The sequence below is a fragment of the Haliaeetus albicilla genome, chromosome 14 (assembly GCF_947461875.1).
Source record: "Haliaeetus albicilla chromosome 14, bHalAlb1.1, whole genome shotgun sequence".
NCBI classification, from domain to species: Eukaryota; Metazoa; Chordata; class Aves; order Accipitriformes; family Accipitridae; genus Haliaeetus; species Haliaeetus albicilla.
Genome location: NC_091496.1, coordinates 1,788,559 through 1,810,996, shown reverse-complemented (window position 1 = coordinate 1,810,996; position 22,438 = coordinate 1,788,559). Strand labels below are relative to the sequence as shown.

Genomic DNA, 22,438 nt, shown 5'->3' with positions numbered 1-22,438 from the left:
CATGCAGAGAGATGAAGGAGTTAGGAGCAAGGAGATTAATTTTGTTCTGGAAGTGACCTCCTTGAAATAAAACCACATTGATTAAGGAGGACATATTTGCTGGCTGTACCCACGATCTTTTTTTGTGGCTCTGTACAAACTCCAGCATTGCCATCTTTGTCCCACCACTGCCCCTTTGTCCGTGATATCTCCTGCCCTGTTTGTCGGCCAAGGGCATAATTTTCTTGAGCAGCTTCAGCTGATCTGAGTTTGCCCTGGAAGAGAGCTCCCACCTTCTTTCAGCACAAGTGATGCTTGTGTCTCTAGGCTGGATTACCTAACCTGCTACTGTGCCAACTGAAAACTTACCCTGATTAGTTTTTTTGGCCTGATTAGCCACATGGCTACACAATTCTCACAGCTAATATAAGGGAGGAACTATGCCTTTAGGAATCTTTGCAGAATGAATCAGCTTAAACCAGCAATACAAGCTGCAGTGCAACCAGCTTCTAAGCCAGAACAGCCACCAAAATACCCATCCATCTGAGCTGCCTTTTCCCCCTTGCACCGTGCCAGACTTGCCAAGGGGCAGGAGCCAGGGACAGGCACCTGACTCCTTTCCCACCACCTCTAGCCCCTACCCTCCTGCAGGACAGATGTGACATGTCACATTAACTTAGTGGGGAAGAGTCTTGGCAGTGGCAGGCGTTGGGGTGGAGAGGCTGGAAACCACGTTTTGCCCTGTATGATAGTCCCATCTCACAGCAGAGTTCCTATCGCCTTGGGTGTAAGAGTGACCAGGATTTCCAGGAATAGTCTAGGAGAGGATTTGGGTGCTTTTTCTAAGAGAAACGTTGTCCAGAAGGTTGGTGGGAATTGTATAATTCCATATATAGTAATACTTTTGTGGGTTCTAAAAAGTTCCTCTTCTTTTCCTGCTGTTTCCTTCATTTTTCCACATAGAGTTTCAGATTTGGTCCTGAAATAGCTTATGTTGGAGCAACCATTCTGGATGTCTGCAAGAGGATCAGGAATAAGACATTAGTGGGTGGAAACCAAAAGGGTAAGAAGTGTCGGTGCATCTCTCGTCTCAGTCAGCTCTGTTCAGTGACTGGGAGTTACAGAGCTACTGCATAATAAACCAAAGCATCTCAGGATTAATCTTTGAAGATCTTTGGGTTTAGATACCTGCTTTCTAACTGCCCTGGCTAACTGGGAATTTCTTCATGCAGGCGATGTGAGAGGCAGCATGAAAGGGAAGATAACAATCTTGTCACGAAGCAATTTTAACGTGTTTGAGGATGCTGTGAAACTTACTGGAAGAGAGAGACCGATTAAAATACACGTGATTGGGGTAAGGGGAAATTGCCAATGTGTCTTTCACATCCCAACCTCAAGTCCCCAAGCCTGTTAGCACTTGTAGCAGAGACACCTACATGTGGCTTGAAATAGGTGTGGCTGATCTGCTGTCTGCAGCACCAGGTTTAAAACTAATATTCAAGGAAAAAGCAGCAATCTGTTGTGGCTGGGGAAAGAGTTATTTAGAGCAGCTGTTCTCAAATCTGTGCAGACGAGGCTCCCTTTTTAGGCTCATGTGTCTCTTTTTTTATCAGGTTCAGATAGGACTGCAGCAGCTCCAGTCTGCTGGAGGAGGCTGGGGCAGGGGAAGAGTGATATATGGCTGTAACAAGTTGCTGCAAGTATTTGCATTAGATGGAGTGCTGCTCACTGTCTTCGGCCATGGCAGTGGCACAGTGTTCCTGCATTAGGGAAATAAAAATCAGCTGTAATTGCAGGGTGAGTGTAAAAAGTAGTGAAAGGCAGTGGGCTGTGCCCTGAATGAATAAATATTTTTCAAGCTCTCTTGAGAGACGAAGACAACGGTTGAAGCTGAAGGTGTCCTTTGGGCTTGTAGATGCCACAGAGGGCTGTGCTGTGCTGTGCTGTGCTGTGCTCTGCTCATTACTAATTTCCAATCCTGTGATGGTCTGGTCCCTGTCTCGATACACCCAGGGAAATTGGTGCACCAGCATTTTTGGTGAGGGAAACAGGGATTTTCAGCAATGCTGAATGTTAACCCCTCGAGGGAGCAACACTTCTGAGGTTTGCACTGAATTTTCATTTGCAAAAAGCACCCATGTAGCTGAAGAAGGAGAGTATGTGTGTATGCACATCTGCAGAAATTCATGTGCTTGAATTGCAGGGAGGTTTTAATAAGGCTCCACATTTCAAAAGCCTCAGAGGAAACATTAGTCTTCAAACTCTGAATCATCAATACCTATGATTTAATATGAGATCTTGTTCTGCACCCAGAAATGTAGAAGCACGTGAACAGTTGTCCTAGTGCTGAATATGTTTGAGGAAGAGCCTGGTCTTTTGAATTTTAAGCTGATATTTTAATTTCTTTTTTGCACCGGGAAACTGCATATTACAATGGAATGAATGTTTGAACTGTCTGCCCAGTTCCTCGTCTGCCTTTGCAGTTTGGAATAAGTCTAAGTTCAGACTGACGCTTCTTTTGATAGAACAAAACAAACTGATTTTGGAAACAAGGGGGGAAAATACTTTCTAAAAATAAAAATTGTCAAAGCAAAGCTTTTTGTTTCAGTTTACATACAGTCAGTTTAGCAAGGTTATCTTCATTGTGGTGGCCCACCACTTCAGGAAAGAGGATGCAGTTGTGCCTGGAGCTGGCTTTCCCACAAAACAGCATGGAGTCAATAGGCCAGCAGCATTTATGGTACAACAGACTTTTAAAGTTTGTTTTAACAAAGCAATATGCAGCTATTAAAAGCTAAAAAGACCAAAAACCGAACCTTTTTTTTTTGTTTACAAATGAGAAAACATTATATAAATAATTTTTTTTTCTTTGAAAAGCCTTTGAATATAAAATTATGCCATAGGTCTGTTATAATGCCCATCAGATAATGTCCTGTTCTCTTCTTGCTGTCCATCTGTCTGTCTGCAGTGGGCTGGATCATTGCCTTTTGAGCTGCTTTTGATTGTGCTACGACTCCAGGCATTTCAGGAAACCAGCTCTGCATCTTCAGCACGTTTCCTTTACTCCCTTCCTCTTAACACCAATAACCACTGGGCCCTGCTAGCTTATCTAGAAACTCTAGACAGGTCCTTTACTCCTGCATATTAAGACAATTTGTTCTTTGTTTTAGGGGCTTGCCCGTTTTGGCCTGAGCAGAATTTATGATATTTGGAAACTCAGTCAACCCGCAGATGAACGGAAAAAATGTGAGTATGTCCTTACCCTTTTTTCTGTGTGTGATCCTCCCTACAGTGGCATGGGTTTTTTGGATTTTGCCATGGTGATGGAAAGTAGCATGCTTCTTGGTGTTTTATTTTATATTTCCTCATGAAGTTTTCTGTTGAAAATGGACTTCTCAATGGCAGTGTCATGGGCTGTGCTATTTTGGCTGCTTGAGTGGCTGGTGTTAATAGCAGAAATGCCAAAATTGTGGGGCCTGTGTCATGCAGGTCTCCCCAGCTTTCCACTGCGATGCCTTACCTTGAGGGCGAGAGCCCAGTAAACTCATAGATTGGGATTTTTTTTCCTATGTTTTCTGATTTGACTTCATTTTTCATTTGTCTTAGGCTTTTCCTGTTTTGTTTTGGTTTTGAACCTGGTGTGTTGAATCCTCTATCACATGCTTTCTTTTCACAGGTGGATATCATTTAGGAAATAAATAATTCATTTAAAATCTCTTGGCAGCAGTAGGCAAGTATTGTTATATACGGGGCACAGAGACAAAGGACTTGCTGAGCTGCTGCGAGTGATTGATTGTATGAGTGTTGTTACTGGTTCTTTGGAGGGTGAGCTAGCAGGAAAACTCCTTGCCATCCAGGTAAAAAGACAGCATGATGCAGGTTGGAAGGGCCCTGGGGCTGTCTCTGCCCTGAGCTCCTGCTCCAGCCACTCTGAAGTCACATTAGAGTCTTTTCCTTTCAATTTCCAAATATCTCTGGGGACAAAGGTTGTGCAGACTTTCTAGGACACATGCTCTAGAAATGAGTAAGCCCAGTGAATGTTTGCCAGCCGCTCTCTCCTGAGCTCCTTAAACTTCTGTACCCTTCATAGTACACCAGCGCTGTATCTCAAAGTGATGCTGTTTTGTGAAACTACCTGCTCTGATGAGAGCATCGAGGTTTGATAGTGTTTTGTATCGGTAAAGAGAAAATCCTGAGCGAAAACCACCCATCACGGAGTGAGGAGTGCATCCCAAGCCCCTGCATCCCACAGCAGCAGTCCACCCACTGCCCCACACTTGCCTTCCTTAATACTTACTCTGAAATTTTATTAGAATTTAAAAATGCCATTATACGTGTCTGTCAAATGAACTCATGTCATCTGCTACTTTCTTTTCAGCAAACCTTGTTATAAATGACTCCTTTATCAGAAAATGGGAAGAAACTCAGGGCTTCCTCGGTTTAAGGGAGTATGCAGAGCACGTAGATGACAAAGACCTGGAAGTGAAGATTGCAATAGTGGAGAAGTACAAAGAGCGGATCCCTGAGCTGGTGCAGAGGATTGAGAGCAGCCACGTGTCACAAGAAGCCATGGCAGGTAAAGTCAAACTGTGTCGTCGATAGAGGAGCAAATTCAGGTCTTGTTTTTCAATCCAGCTTCAGTGCTGAATCCACTTCATTCTGCAAAAAGGCTAAGCTTGGGTCAAGTCACTCTTTTAGGAACAAAGGAAGTTGAGCAGTAGCTCTTGGAGTACATCTGGGACTCCAGGCGGAGTTCAGGGCAATAAATCTGCCACCAGAGGATTGCTTGATGTGACTTTGCTAGAGGCAAATAAACCTTTGGACACAATATTTCCTCCAGCTGGAAAGCCCTAGGACTTTGTCCTGCTTTTGGGGATTCCTGTTGGAGTTACCCTGCAACTTGCTGCCTAAAATTTGGGGAGGGGACGAAGCAATGGAATAAAAAAAGTCATCAAATAAAGAGCATTCCTGTTTGGGAGCTGGGGCTGGGGCTCAGGCTGCTGACAGCCAGGCATTTTCCTTGGTAAGGAAGTTGTCTTCAGCAGTCTAGGTTCCCAATAGAGGTGCTTTGCTTCTGATGTATATCCTGGGAGAAGTGAAATGAATGCAGAATGAAATAATTTCATTTGACTCGGCACCTCGTGAAATGAAAAGTACTGTTATTGCTGTGGTGACCTTTTTTCCTTCTTGTTCCTAACGTGTGCTGGTTACAGATTACCTAATAGGTACTGTCCATCAAGCCAAAGGCCTGGAGTTTGATACAGTGCTGATTGCAGATGACTTTGTGCAAGTACCGCATCTCAGTGGCGATCACCAGAGAACTAACTTCAATATCGGTAAGGAAACAGCTGTGTTTGGTACCCATCCTGATCTGAAAGTGGGAAATCAAAGCATGCTGCTGGCGCTTGTCATGTGAGCCTGTGCTTCTCAGCATTGTCAAGTGCCACTGGCTATCCTAGTGATTATTGATTTTGTAGTTTCCTTCACAGCAAGATAAGGGCAGGGGAGTATTCCTGCAGTCGAGCTTGTAGCCATCTAGCAACAGAGAAAGACCAACTCCATGCTTGGGAAAGACACTACTTGGCTTAGGTGCATGCTTTGGAAGAGCTGATCTCTTCCCAGTGAGCAGCAAGGAGCTTGCACAGTGAAGCTAGAGACTGAGAAACTCCTCCAGTGCCAACTCTGTGCCCAGGAGGTGGGAAAATACATAGCAGTGAGCTGCTTCTCCGGGCATGTAGAGTCCTGCCTTTGCCTGGAGGGAGGAACATGGAACGAGGCAGGAGCTATCAGTGGTATCGGGAACTGCACAGCAAATGCAGGAGAGTGAGTGCTGCACAGCTGTGCTGCTCTGCAAGTTCATGCTCTCCCAGAGAAACATCAAGCGTCCTTCCAGAAATACTAGTTGAAACATTAGAACGGCAGAGCTGTTCGTCCTTGTTCTCTAAAGCTATTGATGATCTTTCCTCCAACCTAGGCATGTATCCCGAGGATGAATGGAACCTGCTTTATGTAGCAGTGACACGCGCAAAGAAGTATTTGCTAATGTCAAAGTCCCTGGAAAACCTTTTAGCATTGGCTGGGGTAAGTGAAATCTTTCCAAGGTAAGCAGATCCTCAAGCGGGGCACTCTAGGGCCCTGATACCTGCACTTCATAGCACGCTGCACCAAAGCAAGCCATCACCATGTGCGATCTGACTGAGCAGCACTGCCTGTGAACTGCAGCAGTTCCTCAGCTGATGTGTGAGCGCTCCAGAGGCAGAGCAGACGGCTGGGGAGGGCAAACTCCCAGGCACACCCTTGTCTCCCAGTCTCATTAGGATTTGGAGTCTTGAGGCAGCTCTGCAAGCGATGATGTCTCAGGCAGAATGGGCTGCTGCTCCCGATTTAAGGAAGTGCCAAGAGAGTCAGCACCCGCTACCCATAAAATCTGCACATCTCTGATTATTGTGTTTGGAGGGGGTGTATGTACTAGAAGAGCATAAAAGAGGATTATCATAAGATTCACCCTGATCCTAAGATTCATGCTGAGCGTGGACTATGCCGTGGCTTTTGCTGGCATAGACCAGAATACCTGAGGTCACATTTTTTCCTCAGTTCACGCTGCCCTGCACCATGGTTTCAATAGCAAGGCACAAGGTTGCAGCATTTTTTTTCACAGTCCTTGCATTTGGGTGTTGTCTTCTACAGATCCTGACTTCGTATCTCACGTAGGTTCCCTTTTCTCTGTCTGCAGTGGTTGCTAGCTCTTTCTTCACTTCCTTCCTCACAAGCTGCTGCTGGCTTCTGCTTGATTTCTGTTGTCACCAGGGGTTTGGGATTTTTTTGTTTTGTTTTATAAAAAAACATCATGTTGCGAGTCACTTCCCAGGGGGTTAAAAAAAAAAGAAACAACCTGTTCCAGTATCTCAGCTCCCTCTTGAGCATTGTTCCCTTTTTTCTTGTTTCTTAGGAGCGTTTCCTTCGGGTGGAGCTGATGAGTGAGGCTGCAAAGGATGGGGCCCCCATCGCTTGTTCTATGCCACTGTGTACAGAAACACTGCAGTCCAGCTCCAGGCTGGTTGTGAGGAAGCTCCCTTTGACTCACGTACGTCCCCTCCCCGGGCCTTTGAGATCAAGTTTCTGAATCGGGAGCCTTCACGAGCCGCTCCAGCCACTTGCAGGGCTGCTGTGCACTGGGACAGTTCTGAGCTATTGCACTGGGGAGGGACAACCTGAGTGCTAAGCTTTAGTGGAAGCGACCAGGGAAAGTCCGGTAGCTGGATCTCATGCCCACAGCTCCCCGGCCCTTTACTTCTGCTCGCAACCCCAGCTCATAACTGGGGGTGACTTCCCAGCTGCATGATTGGGGGTGGTGCTGCAGTTCCCATGGATTCACTCAAGTCTTAACCTCTTTTCTGAGACTAATTGTGGTCTCAGGTGGGGCTGGTTTGGGGGTTTTGTTGTGTCAGATCCCATATCTGACTCTTAGAGCCTCTGCCAAGGTCATTGAACATCATCTGAGGCTAGCAGAGCACCCCTCACCCCTGCCAGCCAGCTGGAAGTGACAGTCTGACTTTTGGGACCAGTTTTGGCCACTTTCTGGCTCTGGGGTTCATCCATGCCCAGAAGGTGCGGTGAAGGCCAAGTTTCCCTAGCGCTGGGATCTGCAAGCATGCAATAAATCTGGTGGAGCTCCATGTCCACGACAAGAGATAGCAGATGGCTCCAAGCCATCAGCAGGGGACATGAGCACTGAGACAAGCAAAGCCTCGTCCTTCACCAGCAAAGACCTACACAGGGACATTTTGGTTGTTGCAGCTATTAAACAAGATAAGGGATTTCCTTGCAAGGGAGGTGGCAGGAGATGCTTCGGGCACATGGTTGATCTCTTCCCTGGATGTGAGGGGGTTGCATCCGAGGTTGGAAGCCTTCCTCCAGCCATCCTCTTCTCTCAAATCTCCTCTCTTTTCCCCACAGAGCAATGGCAGCAGGGATGCAGGTGGCTACCTTTGCCACACTTGCACGCGGCAGCGCTTTGGCTCTCTGACACCACTCACCTTTTTCCCAGCGCTTCAGGAACAGCCCGTGCAGCTCTAATGAAGCCCTCCAGCTCCCCAGAGCCCTAATTGTGGCCCGGAGCCATCCTGGGTGCAGGACAAGACCTGTTGTCACATCCCAGCTCCAAAATCAGGTGGATGTTGGAGCAGGATTTCAGACCAACTCAAAGAGGAACCCTCCAGGCTCTCTGCAAGGAGATGTGAGACCTTTTCTCCAGCCCTGCCTTGCTCTCCAAGAGCTGGTCAGCATGGCCTGCACTGCATCACTGCACAGAAGAATATGCACTATATAAGCTGTATCGGACAGGATGGCGCTTTTTTTTTTTTTTGGAGCATTACTCCTCTGTTACCTCTGTCACCAGGAAAACACCTCCAGTGACCAAACTGCCAGGATATCCTTGCCTATTGCATTACGTCATGCCTTGGTGAAATCCCTCTGAGCCACCAGAAGAAGAGGAAATGCGATGCTGAAAAGTACCCAAAGGAAAACTTTATTCTTAGAAAATGGACTTTTTACTATCAGCTCTGGGAGGAAGTCATTAGTCTTTCCCAGCTGAATTAATTTTCCTTACTTGCAGCCAAGGGGTTTCCCAGGCTCTGTTTCCCTTCTCCCTACAGGAAACCATAAGGGAAGAAGAGAGGCAGCATCTGAAGAACTGCTTTAGTTTGGTTTCAGTCTTAACTCAGAGACAAACTGGAGAGCGCTTTTAATCCTAAAATTAAATTTGTAACAAAAAAAAAAAAAAAAAGAAGAAAGCCTTAATGCTTTCTTTTTTCTCTTCCCTTCTGTTAAGAAGTCATCTTGAGTTGCATTTATTTACCAGCCATCACAGTAGCAGTGGTGCAAGCAGTGGTGCTCTTGTAAATCAGGTGGTGGCTTACGCTCTCCACTTGAAGACACCATTGCTCATTGTACCAGAGCCTGTGTCATGTGGAGATCAAAACCAAAACCAATTTCAGAGGAGATCTGCTCTTGGACATGGGCCCAGAGCTGTGAGCCATGCCTGCTGGAGGAAACTCATGCATCCTGTTGATTTCCATGGTTATTCATTGAATGGTAACTGCTTTGCTGGCTCTCCTTTCACTTTCGAAGCACTAACTTCAAAAGGCTTTTTTTACCTCTTCTGCCCACCTAAGTGCAGGCAGTTCACCCAGGACTTGGATGTTGGAGGTGACCGCAAAGCTCAGCGCAGATGTTGGACCAGGTACCTCCAGCGATTCCTTCCAGCCTCACCTGTTTTCCAGCTGTCCTGTGGTACGTTGTGGAGAGGCAGCGCCATTGCCGTAGGGTTTGGTCTGTCACGCATCTGACATGCTGCTTCCTCCAGCTCTGACGTTCTGGAGCGGTGGCACAAACAGGAGGACAAGATGCAGTGGTGAGGAAAGGACGTGGAAATTAAGTTGCTAGATACCTACTGCATTCCAGCTGACTGCTGAAAACCCTTTTGCCATCCAGCTGAGCCAAATGAGTGAAGGCAGCTGCCACCTTGCCCTCACCCTTTGCCCTAGAGCATGGCACCACTGGTGGCCGGTGAGCCCTTGCTGCTGTGGAGATGGATTTCACCCCAACCTAGCTCACGTCTGTCCCCACTGTCCTCCCCACCATCATGGCTGCCGAGACGCCCGACCAGACAAAAAAATCAACTGCTGTGTATGCATTATTTTACATACAATATATACACTTTTATACATAAAATGGCACAAGTATAAAGCTGCCCATTCTGTAGCAAGGGGGAAACGAGGGGATAACAACTGATGATGGACGAAGGGAAAACGTGCAAAGGAAAATATTTCCTAGGTCGTGTTACTGCCTTCAGTCATTGATAGTGTCTATAGCGAAATCGCTCCTGCTTGTGGTCCCCTGCAAGCGGCCGGAGCCGGTGGGCACCTGGGGTCGGCGCCGAAAGTGCCTCCGAAGGATCCCTGAGCTGCGTACGAGGGCTGACCCCTGTGACCGTGGCGGGCAGGCACCAGCACTCTTCGCTGCGGTTGCGGGTTCACTGGTGAATGGCTGCAAGAGAGCAGGAATGGGGTGAGGATGTGGCAGAGGGATGCTTAGCTGGGTGCCTCTCTCTCTTCCATGAGCAGTGGGGTTTGGGGTCTCTCTGGGTTTTGGGGCAATTTGGGAGAAAAGCAGCTCTAGGGAAGGGGCTAGCGTCCAGCTGGCCCAGTTCTGGCCTTGCTCCTGACCAGGGGATGGGCGCTACTTGGGGCAGGGTAGCCCAGCTTCACCCCTGACACCCCAACCCTACCCCCTGCACCCCAAACACCCTCCGCTGGGGCAGGCACCTTCACTCCCCACTGACCACCAGCACCTGCAGGTCCACCTCCTCCGAATTCTGGCTCCTGACGCAGGACATCCCCCGCCTCCGCGCCACCCGGGGTGCTGGTGGGGTTCACCCACCCACCATTCAGCCACACAGATGGGACACCCACGCACCTTTGGGTGCTGGAGTCGTCTCATCCACAGGAGTCACTTGTTCAGGTCGGAAAGAGCAGCTGCGTGTCCCCGGGGTGAGGATGCTCTGCACAGAGGACGGCTGGGGACCGGGACATGCTCTGCCACGTGCCGCAGCCGCTCCAGGAAGCGTCTGGGCTTTCCATCCAAGCCCCGAGCATCCTCCGGGCTAGTGGGTGCACTGAGTTGCCTGGCGGTGGGTACTCAGCCCGTGGGGAAGACGCCAGGCGGCATCATCTCATCGTTCTCAGCAGCGGGAGCCACCATGGGGATGGCCGTCACCGGCACCATGTAGCTCTGCCCCGTGCGCCTGCGGAAGGGAAAAGAGCGTCACCGGCATCCCAAGGCTTTTCCCTCATCTTTCAGGAAAGCGCAGAGGCCGAGGGCAACTCATCACCGGGGTGGAAAGACCTCATGGGGCTCTGCACACTTACGTTTTCATCCTCCAGCAGCAGCAGGTCACAATACCGGCGACCACCAGCACCGGGAGCCCTGCAGGGGAGATGCAGTGACTGATGAGCATCTTCCAATGTGTGGCCCGGGGCATGGCCCAGCTCAAGCGAAATGATTCCGCAAACAGCCAAAAATGCTTTGTGCGCATTCACAAGGTGCCCTCCCCACCCTGGGAGGAAATCTGGGTGCTGCATTCTTCCTCCCTCGGGGGCATTGCCGTCGACCATGGCATAAACCTCCCACAGCCCCGAGGAGGGCTTTTAAGCTAAAAAATAAAGAAAATAAGCCCCTGCTTGCCAAAATAAGCTTTTTGCCCGGCTTACCAATGGAAGAGGCCAGGGTCTGGATGGAGACTGGAAAAGAAGAGAGAAATGGAGATTTTTAGCTGCAAAGCTAGGAAAGGCGGGGATGCTGGGGGGACCCTCACTAAAAAGGGGTTTGGAGAGAAGGAAAAAAAAAATGCATTGAAAAAGTAAAAGAGCCTTTGCCGGTTGAAACTAGCCCTGTTGGAAGGTTATCTTTCCCTAGGCAGGTGGCCCGACCTGCAGCATGGTCCATGGGGGCGGTGGGCAGCGGGGTTGTCCCCAGAGATGACCCTGGGGCCATCCCCTCTCCCGGTGTGGATGTCTGTAGCCGTGGGGGCATCTCTGGCAGCGTGGACTTCTCCAGTGACGGCCCATCGGTCGCTGGTGGCGTGGGTGACCGGCCAGCAGCTCCCGGCATCCCAGATGTTGCTGCTGGAGAGGGGTTGGAGGTCGGGCTGGCATCGGTGGTTCCTGCTGGGAAAATGGTGTAAAACATTTTAATTTCAAAAATTAAAAGGCACGCTCCAGGCAGCGCTATGATTTCAGTGCTCAGCCTCATGCCCGCTTTGGGCAGGTTGCAGGGAGGGCGATACAGCCTATCCAGCAGCTACAAAACAGCATAATTTCACGCAATTGACTTAATTTGATCGCACCATTGAGCGTTTGCCCCTTCCTCACCCTTCTGGGTCGTCCCCTCGGTGTGCGGCACGGTCGGGAGCTCGGGGCTGGGGGTTTGCGGAGGTAGAGCCGGGTCCCCTTCGGGAAGACACAACACAGAGACACCATCAATGGCAGCACCCATGTCACCCTGCATCCTCTTCTGCCGCGTCGGTGATGGAATTCTCCCCCCTCCCTGGTCCGCATCGCGTCCTGGCTGCCGAGCGAGGGCTTACGGATGCATTGCAGCGTGGTGTGGGTCCAGTTGGGCTCAGTGGAACCTTCGCGGAGGATGCACTGGATGAGGCTGGAGGTACCAGCTTTGCGCTTGTAGCCTGGGTTGCAGGTGTAGCGCAGGCGGGTGTTGAGCAGCGTGTTGTTGCCCACGTCGATGTGCGCGTTGGCCACGTCCTTGGGGCGGCTGCATCGCGCTGGCGCTGGAACGGCAGGGGGGAAAAAAAGAGATGGAGATCACAAGAGGGAGATTAGGCAACCTCTGGCCCCGGCTCGCTGGGCTGAATGGCACCCAAGGTGGTCAGATCCTGCCAGGGGGTGGGAAGGGGGTTACTGGTGCTGTCCTGGGGCTGGGAGAGCCTCATTCAGCCTGCAAAAAGACAGTGGTGAGATGGCTGTGCCTGTGCACAGGGGATGGAGAAGCAGAAAACTCTGTTTCCAGCACATTTGTGGTCACTTGTAGCGGCCCCTCCAGTTGCTGAAGACTTTTTGCAGAAATTCATCCCCTTGCAGTGACCGTCCCAGGCCAGCAGCCCCGGCTGCATCCTGTCACCAGCTGCTGCATTTCGGCCACACTCGCCTCCCCCTTTTTTCTCTGCTCGTTTTGCAGTTGGACATGAAAAATTCCAGGTGTTGCGTGAATCCTCCAACCACTTCCCAGGGTTTTTACGTGCCGGAGGTTGCAGCCCACGGCCCTGGAAGTGGCTGGAATCTGAGCATCACATGGCCGGGCAATGGGGTGGTGATGGGCTACGGGTTTTGGCTTTTCTTACCCCCAGAAGGGTTCGCGCTTCCCCTTTGGCCTTGATTTGAGGTCGGTTTCGCAAGAGGGTATTACAATTTCACTTCTTTTCTCTGGTGCAACGGAGAAAGTATCTCAGTTGCCCTGAGACCGTGCCCACGCCTGGACCCCTGCCACAGCATGGGAATGGCTCACCCGTGACCCCGGCCGCTGCCAGCTCCTGTCCCCTGACGTGAGCCGCCGTGGAGAGGTGGTGCTCCAGGGCCGGGATGGAGAGATGCACAGTGCAGATAAAGCAGTATACAGCCAGGCCGGAGCGGTTCACGGCTGGGATGGAGCGATGCGTGGCGAGGATGTGGTGCATGGCTGGGATGGAGCAATGCATGGCCAGGATGGAGCGATGCATGGCCGGGATGGAGCGATGCATGGATGGAGCGGTGCCCAGCCGGGATGATGCACATTTGGTACGGAGGGATGTACGGTTGGGCTGGGATCGGGAGCAGGACGGTGATGGGAGCGCAATGGCAGTGAGGACAGGAGCACAACAGGGATGGGAATGCGTCGGTGATGGGGTCAGGAGGCCATTGGGGACAGGAGTGCGATGGCAGTGGGGACAGGAACACAACATGCACCCAAAACACCCGGAGATAAAAATCTCCTGCCCCAATTTGTTATGTATCCCCAGAACATCGGGGGGGGGCTCTGCTCCATTTCGGTGCTTGGCTGGGTCTGTGCTGTGTCCCCCGGCGCTGGGACACCCCAAAGAGCTGCAGCCGCTGTGCCCGGAGAGCAGGAGCAATGCAGTGGCTACACGTGTGCTGAGCATGTCAGTCCTCAGCCTCCTCTCAAGGCGGTGGCGGTGAAATCTCTGGGAGCGTTTCAAGGAAATGCCACGGGCCATTTTACAACTCCCTCACACGTCACCAGACCTGAAGCTGTGCCATAAATGGAACAAAAAGTCTTTCCAGTGCCAAGACAACCCACAGCCACATCTGCAAAGGCAGCATACTGGGAAATCCAGCCAGAAGCATCAAAAATGTCCAGGAAAAACAGGGACCTGCGAGTCCTGCTTATGCCTTTCAGCTTTAAAACCTGATCTCATCATCCTAATCCCACCAAAGGACTTTTTTTTCTGGTTGATTTGACTGTAAAATAATCTCCTTTTCCAAAAAATGCCCAAGTCCTTCGATGGCAAGACCCCCGTGTCTCTGCTCTCCAGGATCACAACCCTGGTATCTCATGCCATCGCTGCACCGATTTCAGTTTGTTTGATGAGACAAAACACATGCCAAAGGGGAAAAGGGGAGGAAATCTTTGGGGATTCAGGTTTCCAGCGCCACTACAGCCCTGGAGGTGCATGGCCAAGATTTAGGCTTTCTTTTATAACTCGGCAGTGAATTGGAAATGGTGTAAAGCATGGATGGATGGGGAGAGCTGTGACCGTGATAAACCTCTTGCTTCCAAGCAAGGAGATCTGCAGTAACTACAAGCCCCTCCCTCTCTTATTTGCTTTTTTACTGAAGCAGATTGATAAAATTCCCTGGATCTGGGCACTGTCAGGCACTCACACACAGAAAAAAACCAAGATCTGTCTTCTGTTTTCCTGTTAATTCAAGGAAAAGCCCACAAGACTCTTCCAGGATGGCCAAAAGCATCTCTCTGCTTGTCTCCTCTCCCTCTGAGCTTTGCAGGTTGAATTTTCCCATTGATGTGTCAGCCCAAGTGCTCAAAAACGCATCGCATCGTTACCCAACCTCCGAAACGAGCCATGGTGCCGGCTAGCAGCCTTCTCAGGAAAATACCTCCGTCTGCCTTATTTCCATCTGAATTCCCTGCGTCCCACAGATATTAGATTTCCAGGTTGAAACACATGCACGATATTCGGGGGGGTTTGTCTTTGCATGGTTAATTCATGTTTTCACTTTGCTTTTTGTTTTTCTCCACCAGCGATCTCAAATGATGCTGGTGAGGGGGAGCTTGTCCTGGCACGTCAGGAAGCAAACCACACAGGCACCGGGCACACGGCCGGGATGAGTCCCAGGGATGGAGATGATGCCACGTGCCGTCATCCCATGTCACGGAGGTGTACCCCTCCAGCTTCGTGGGCTGCAGGGGGATGCACAACCACAACTAGACACCAGAGAATCCACACCGGGAAACCTGGACCATTTTTCTTTGAAGATTATCAGCAAAAGGGCCAGAGCGGTGCTCATTTTCTGCTATTGATTTAAAAACTATAAGCTAAAAAAAGTGGAGAAAGAAATTTCAGAAGTCTGTGCCCAAGACTGGGGAATTCATGAGAAACGCCAAAACCACAGAAATAAATATAACTTCTTCACGTTTTTAACTGAAAAACATTTACAATGGAATGGCTGTGCCGGGGGTGGGAAGCAGGAGAGGACGTGATGCCCAGAGTGAGCATTGCAGGACACATCAGCACGGCTGGCGCAGAGGGACTGCGGCACCTCCCAAATTATCTATCCATCAAATGAATTAAAAGCAATAAATATTATTCTTGTTCTCTAACACCCCAGATGACGACATTTTCTGCCCCGAACGATGGTCCCAATTGCATCACCACTATCAGGAATGTTGTCTGCAGGTCCGGGACGGGGCCGTCAGAGGATATTGACTTCAGGGACAGCTATTTTTAGCCTGTTCCTGAGACGTATCTGTATTATTTTTGCCACTGGAGTCATTTTACAGCCCTCACTGCACCTGCTGGCTGTTTAGAAATAGGAATAAATTCATTTTCTAGGGTGTTGCAGCTTCAGCAGCAGACAGGAGCTCGGAGAAGGGAGAGAGCACTAAAGCTGTCCCGAAGCTCTGCGCTCCCTTCCAGCCTTATCTCTTGCGCTTCCATGCAAATCCTTCGCAATTCCCCCATTTTCAGTTATTTATGTCCTAACGGTCTTGCCGCTGCCGCCAGCGGCTCCCCGGAGCTGTCAGCATCCCTGGCTGCTCCGCCGGCTGCGCTGAGCCGCGATGGTGATTTTTCCTGAAGCTGCTGCGGCCAGAGAAGAGCAACGAAGCCGGTGGAGGGTCTAGAGCACAAGTCCCGTGAGGAGCGGCTGAGGAACTGGGGTTGTTTAGCCTGGAGAAAAGGAGGCTGAGGGGAGACCTGATCGCTTCTGCAACTGCCTGAAAGGAGGGTGTAGCCAGGTGGAGGTCGGTCTCTTCTCCCAAGTAACAAGTGACAGGACGAGATGAAACGGCCTCAAGTTGTGCCAGGGAAGGTTTAGATTGGATATTAGGAAAAATTTCTTCACCGAAAGGGTTGTCAAGCATTGGAACAGGCTGCCCAGGGAAGTGGTGGAGTCACCATCCCTGGGGGTATTTAAAAGATGTGTAGATGGGGTGCTCAGGGACACAGGTCAGTGGGATTTGGCAGTGCTAGCTTAATGGTTGGACTCGATGATCTTAAAGATCTTTTGCAACCTAAATGATTCTATGATTCTATGCTTTTGGACAGGCGAGACATGATGCAACTTTCCCGGTCCAGCAGTGATGTTCAGCCATGGACAAGTCACAGTCCCGTGGAAAACCCGCGGACCCCACCCAAGGTGAAATCCCGCAGGATTCAGCTCCCACGGGCCCATCACATGGACCCTAAAAATTACCCCCAGCCTCCCTGGACACTGGTGGGGAGGTGGCGTGGGCACCCAGGGAGGGAGGTGGGCACCCAGGGGGGTGCAAGGGGAACACAGTGGTGCAGCCTGAGCACCCCGGGGAGCGGTGTGGGTACCCCGGGGGTGGGCATGGGGCACCTAGAGAGAAGTGAGGGCACGCAGGGAGCAGCGTGGGTACCCCGGGGTGCAGCGTGGAAACCCTAAGTGGGAGCTCGGGTACCCAAGGAGAAGCGTGGGCACCCCAGGAAGCAGAGCGAGCACCTTGGGGAGCAGTGTGGGCACCCTGGGGAGTAGCGTGGACACCCCAGGAAGCGGAGCGAGCACCCCAGGGACGGCGTGGGCACCCCAAGGAGTAGTGTGGACACCCTGGGAAACAGAGGGAGCACCCCAGAGACAGTGTGGACACCCCTGGAAGTGGAGTGGGCACCCCAGGGACAGCGAGGACACCCTGGGGAGTAGCGTGGGTACCCCTGGAAGCAAAGTGAGCACCCCAAGGATGGCGTGGGTACCCTGAAGAGTAGCGTGGGCACCCCGGGAAGCAGAGCGAGCACTCCAGGGATGGTGTGGTCACCCCGGGAAGCAGAGCAAGCACCCTGGGGAGTAGAATGGGCATCCCGGGAAGCAGAGTGAGCATCCCAGGGATGGCGTGGGCACCCCGAGGAGTAGTGTGGGTACCCTGGGAAGCAAAGCGAGCCCCCCAGGGATGGTGTGGGCACCCCAAGGAGTAGCGTGGGCACCCCTGGAAGCAAAGCGAGCACCTCAGGGACAGCGTGGGCACCCCGGGAAGCGGAGTGAGCCCCCCAGGGACGGCGTGGGCACCCTTGGAAGCAGAGCGAGCACCCTGGGGATGGTGCGGGCACCCCAGGGAGTACCGTGGACACGCGGGGAAGCTGAGCGAGCCCCCCACGGGCGGCGTGGGCTCCCCAGGGAGTACCGTGGGCATGCCGGCAGCGAGCCGGCGAGCCCGGAGGGGACACCCCCCCGCCCCTTTTCCCCTTACCGGTGTCGGCGGCGGCCCAGGGCAGCAGGAGGACGACGGTACCGCAGAGCAGCGGCAGCAGCGGCCGCGCCATGGGACGGGGACGGCGGCGGCACCGGGGGCCGGGGGCTCAGGGGCTCCCAGCGGGGCTCCGCCGTTCTGCCCCCCCCCGCCCGCCGGCGCCGCTGGACATGCCCGGCGTGGCCCGATCCGTTTTCCCGCTTTCGCTTTCGCTTTCGTGCCGGGACTGAGCGGGAGGGACGGACCGGACCGCCCTGCCGGGATGGGGGGTCGGGGGGGGAGGTACCGGGGGAGGGGGAGACAGGGGGGTGAGGGGGGGGTGCGGTACCCCTAGAGAAAGCGGGGGGGGGGGGTGCAATAGGCGGGGGTCACTGCAGTACTTGATTTGGGGCGGGGGGCAATACCCAGGAGGATCGTGGAATCTTCATAGAATCACAGGATGGTTTGGGTTGGAAGGGACCTTGAAGATCACCGAGTTCCAACCCCCCTGCCATGGGCAGGGACACCTTCCACTAGACCGGGTTGCTCCAAGCCCCATCCAACCTGGCCTTGAACACTGCCAGGGATGGGGCAGCCACAGCTTCTCTGGGCAACCTGTGCCAGTGCCTCACCACCCTCATAGTGAAGAACTTCCTTACATCCAACCTAAATCTGCCCTCTTTCAGTTTAAAGCCCTTACCCCTTCTCCTGTCACTACCTGCCCTTGTAAAAAGTCCCTCTCCAGCTTTCCTATAAGCCCCCTTTAGGTACTGGAAGGCTGCTGTAAGGTCTCCCCGGAGCCTTCTCTTCTCCAGGCTGAACAACCCCAACTCTCTCAGCCTGTCCTCATAGGAGAGATGCTCCAGCCCCCTGATCATCTTCGTGGCCCTCCTCTGGACTCGCTCCAGCAGGTCCATGTCTCTCCCATGCTGAGGACCCCAGAGCTGGATGCAGGACTGCAGGTGGGGTCTCACCAGAGCGGAGCAGAGGGGCAGAATCCCCTCCCTCGACCTGCTGGTCACGCTGCTTTTGATGCAGCCCAGGGTACGGTTGGGTTTCTGGGCTGCGAGCGCACATTGCCGGGTCATGATGAGCTTCTCATCAACCAACATCCCCAAGTCCTTCCCCACAGGGCTGCTCTCAATCCATTCTCTGACCAGCGTGTATCTGTGCTTGGGATTGCCCCGACCCATGTGCAGGACCTTGCACTTGGCCTTGTTGAACTTCAGGAGGTTCGCACAGTCCCACCTCTCAAGCCTGTCGAGGTCCCTCTGGATGACATCCCTTCCCTCCAGCGTGTCGACCGCACCACACAGCTTGGTGTGGTCGGCAGACTTGCTGAGGGTGCGCTCAATCCCACTGTCCATGTCGCCAAAAAAGATGTTACACAGCGCCGGTCCCAGTACCGACCCCTGAGGAACCCCACTCATTACTGCTCTCCACTTAGACATCGAGCCGTTGACCGCAACTCTTTGAGTGTGACCATCCAGCCAATTCCTTATCCACCAAGTGTTCCATCCATCAAATCCATGTCTCTCCAATTTAGAGACAAGGATGTCGTGTGGGACAGTGTCAAATGCTTTGCACAAGTCCAGGTAGATGATGTGAGTTGCTCTTCCATTATCCACCAACGCTGTAACCCCATCCTAGAAGGCCACCAAATTTGTCAGGCACGATTTGCCCTTAGTGAAGCCATGTTGGCTGTCACCAATCACCTCTCCATGTGCCCTAGCATAGTTTCCAGGAGGATCTGCTCCATGATCTTGCCGGGCACAGAGGTGAGACTGACTGGCCTGTAGTTCCCTGGGTCTTCCTTGTTTCCCTTTTTAAAAATGGGGGTTATGTTTCCCCTTTTCCAGTCAGTGGGAACTTCCCTGGACTGCCATGACTTCTCAGATATGATGGATAGTGGCTTAGCAATTTGTTTTGCCAGTTCCCTCAGGACCTGTGGATGAATCTCATCAGGTCCCATGGCCTTGTGCACCTTCAGGTTCCTTAGACGGTCTCAAACCTGATCTTCTCCTACAGTGGGCAGTTCTTCATTCTCCCAGTCCCTGCCTTTGCCTTCTGCAACTTGGGCGGTGTGGCTGGAGCACTTGCCAGTGAAGACTGAGGCAAAAAAGTCATTGAGTAGCTCAACCTTCTCTATGTCCCAGGAAACCAGGTCTCCCATTTCCTTCCACTTTTCCCTAGTCTTCCTTTTATCACCAGCATACCTATAGAAGCTTTTCTTGTTGCCCTTGTGCCCTGGTTTCAGCTGGGATGTAGTTAACTGTCTTCCTAGTAGCTGGTACAGTGCTATGTTTTGAGTTCAGTATGTGAAGAATGTTGATAACACTGATGTTTTCAGTTGTTGCTCAGTAGTGTTTAGACTATAGTCAAGGATTTTTCAGCTTCTCATGCCCAGCCAGGGCACAAGAAGTTGGCACAGGACACAGCCAGGGCACCTGACCCAAACTGGCCAACGGTGTATTCCATACCATGGGACGTCCCATCTAGTTTAGGAACTGGGAAGGGGGGGGCAGGGAATCGCCGCTGGGGGACCGGCTGGGTGTCGGTCGGCGGGTGGTGAGCAATTGCCCTGCGCATCATTTGTACATTCCAATCCTTTTATTACTACTGTTGTCATTTTATTAGTGTTATCATTATCATTATTAGTTTCTTCTTTTCTGTTCTATTAAACCGTTCTTATCTCAAGCCACGAGTTTTACTTCTTTTCCCGATTTTCTCCCCAATCCCACTGGATGGGGGGGCAGTGAGTGAGCGGCTGCGTGGTGCTTAGTTGCTGGCTGGGGTTAAACCACGACACCTTGACATTCCTGGCCAGATTTAATTCTATCAGGGCTTTAGCTTTCCTAACCTGATCCCTGGCTCCTCAGACAATTTCTCTGTGTTCCTCCCAGGCTACCTGTCCTTGCTTCTACCCTCTGTAGGTTTCCTTCTTGTGTTTGAGTTTGTCCAGGATCAACTTGTTCATCCATGGAGGCATCCTGGCATTTTTGCCTGACTGCCTCTTTGTTGGGATGCATCGCTTCTGAGCTTGGAGGAGCTTGAATATTAACCAGCTTTCTTGGGCCCCTCTTCCCTCCAGGGCTGTATCCCATGGTACTCCACCAAGCAGATCCCTGAAGAGGCCAAAGTCTGCTCTCCTGAAGTCCAGGGTAGAGAGCTTGCTGTGCGCCCTCCTCACTGCCCGAAGGATCTTGAACTCCACCATTTCATGGTCACTGCAGCCAAGGCTGCCCTTGAGCTGCACATTCCCCAGCAGCCCCTCCTTGTTGGTGAGAACAAGGTCCAGCATGGCGAGAACAAGGTCCAGCATGGCCCCTCTCCTCGCTGGCTCCTCCATCACTTGGAGAAGGAATTTCCCATCAGTGCATTCCAGGAACCTCCTGGATTGTTTATGCCCTGCTGTGTTGTGCCTCCAACAGATATCGGGGTGGCTGAAGTCCCCCATGAGGACCAGGGCTTGTGAACATGAGGCTGCTCCTATCTGTCTATAGAGGCCTCATCTGCTTGGCCTTCCTGGTCAGGTTGCCTCTAGCAGACCCCCACATCAGTGTCACCTGTCCCTGCCCTCCCTTTAATCCTGACCCATAGGCTCTCGGTCGGTTCCTCATCCATTCCCAGGAGGAGCTCCATGCACTCCAGCTGGTCATTGACATAGCGAGCAACGCCTCCCCCTCATCTCCCCTGCCTCTCCTTCCTAAAGAGCCTGTATCTTTCCATTCCAACACAACGGGATGGACAATTCCATCCAACAGGATGTGGTACCCGGGTTGGGGGATGCGGTACCAGCGGGATGCAATATCTTGGGGAGGGATGAAATTCCTGGCAGGAGGTGATGAAGTACTCAGCGTGGGGATGCGTTGCCCAGGGGGATGTGGTACCCAGGGGAAATGCAGTGCCCTGGGGGGATGCAATTCCTCCCCTCCAGTGCCTGGGGGCATCTGGCTGGGTGTGATGCCCTTGCGGGGAGGCCCTGGGGATGCAGATATCACAATGCTGGAAGCTGGAGCTTGCTGGTCCCAGGCAAACCTCAAAACTGGAATTCGTGCTATGATTCAAGGCCCTGGAAGATCTGCAGAGCTCCTGCAGTTGGATTCTAATTTGCTGCGTGCCTGGGACTGCACTGCTCCCACAGATCCTGCTTACAACAAATCCTCCAAAAACCACCCTATGGCTCATTGCTTGTGGCCTCCTGGCTTCATCTGTCTCCATTTCCTCTTCTCTTGACTGCAAGTCATTTTGTCTTGGCAGTGAGTAGCAGGAAATAGTTTCATAATAACTCTGAAAGGGAAGGAAAAGGGATATTTGGAGGATAATATTTAATGGCCAACTAGCAGTTCTTCATGAGAAGTGGGTAAATTCTCCCTCTGCCCATCAAGGAGAGAGCATCAACCTCCATCAACCTCCCTGGCCCAACCAGTTGACAAACCACTTGACCCTGCCAAGTGTATTTTAGGAAGAGAAACGTACAAGACTGCAAACAAGGCATATACACCTGAGGATCACGACTAGAAACATTCAGGGCCATGCAGATAAAAATGCTGCACCAGTTATACACCAGTTAAGTGATAACCCAGATACCCAGGGCTTGGTGCTTAAATTGCTGTTGATTAAGCACAGTCTTTAATCTATGTACTCTGAACAGGTTGGGATTTCACATGATGAGTGTTATGGAAAGCAAATAGCAGGTTAGACTTCACAGTCAGCTTATGCAAGAAATAGTTGAGGGTAATAATACTGGGATTTGGTAAAGAAAATACAGTCTGTGAAGACTTTACACTTCTCTAAGCATTCCTTCAAAAGCCATTGTCCTGGTTTCGGCTGGGATAGAGTTAATTTTCTTTCTAGTAGCTGGTATAGTGTTATGTTTTGGATTCAGTATGAGAAGAATGTTGATAACACACTGATGTTTTCAGTTGTTGCTAAGTAATGTTTAGACTAAGTCAAGGATTCTTCA

At 51.6% G+C, this 22,438-nt stretch overlaps 2 protein-coding genes across 9 annotated transcripts in view; one reads left to right on the top strand and one right to left on the bottom strand.

The window, feature by feature from the left end:
- FBH1 (F-box DNA helicase 1) overlaps positions 1-15,390 on the top strand; it is a 33,908-nt gene extending 18,518 nt beyond the window's left edge. For 3 of the 4 annotated variants that reach the window (XM_069801501.1, XM_009918725.2, XM_069801502.1), the window contains 8 exons: positions 943-1,042; positions 1,212-1,333; positions 3,150-3,225; positions 4,358-4,555; positions 5,193-5,315; positions 5,954-6,060; positions 6,929-7,063; positions 7,936-11,423. In XM_069801501.1, coding sequence (XP_069657602.1) covers positions 943-1,042; positions 1,212-1,333; positions 3,150-3,225; positions 4,358-4,555; positions 5,193-5,315; positions 5,954-6,060; positions 6,929-7,063; positions 7,936-8,055 — 981 coding nt within the window. In that variant the 3' untranslated portion in view covers positions 8,056-11,423. Of the gene's footprint in view, positions 1-942; positions 1,043-1,211; positions 1,334-3,149; positions 3,226-4,357; positions 4,556-5,192; positions 5,316-5,953; positions 6,061-6,928; positions 7,064-7,935; positions 11,424-14,811 lie in introns of those variants that run through there. The other variant, XR_011327690.1, reaches the window with a different exon arrangement.
- Positions 9,670-17,686, bottom strand: IL15RA (interleukin 15 receptor subunit alpha). 5 transcript variants are annotated; one of them, XM_069801508.1, is made up of 8 exons: positions 17,494-17,686; positions 12,125-12,325; positions 11,910-11,987; positions 11,469-11,705; positions 11,250-11,279; positions 10,908-10,965; positions 10,456-10,783; positions 9,670-10,026 (listed from the first exon to the last, which is right to left on the bottom strand). In XM_069801508.1, the coding sequence occupies exons 1-7, from the start codon at positions 17,564-17,566 to the stop codon at positions 10,678-10,680; spliced, it is 783 nt and encodes a 260-aa protein (XP_069657609.1). In that variant the 5' UTR covers positions 17,567-17,686; the 3' UTR covers positions 9,670-10,026; positions 10,456-10,677. The 5 variants fall into 5 exon arrangements, with proteins under 5 accessions (XP_069657609.1, XP_069657608.1, XP_069657605.1 ...); XM_069801507.1 differs by having other exon boundaries at positions 11,910-12,325; XM_069801504.1 differs by having other exon boundaries at positions 10,456-11,279.
- Positions 17,687-22,438: the final 4,752 nt, after the last annotated feature.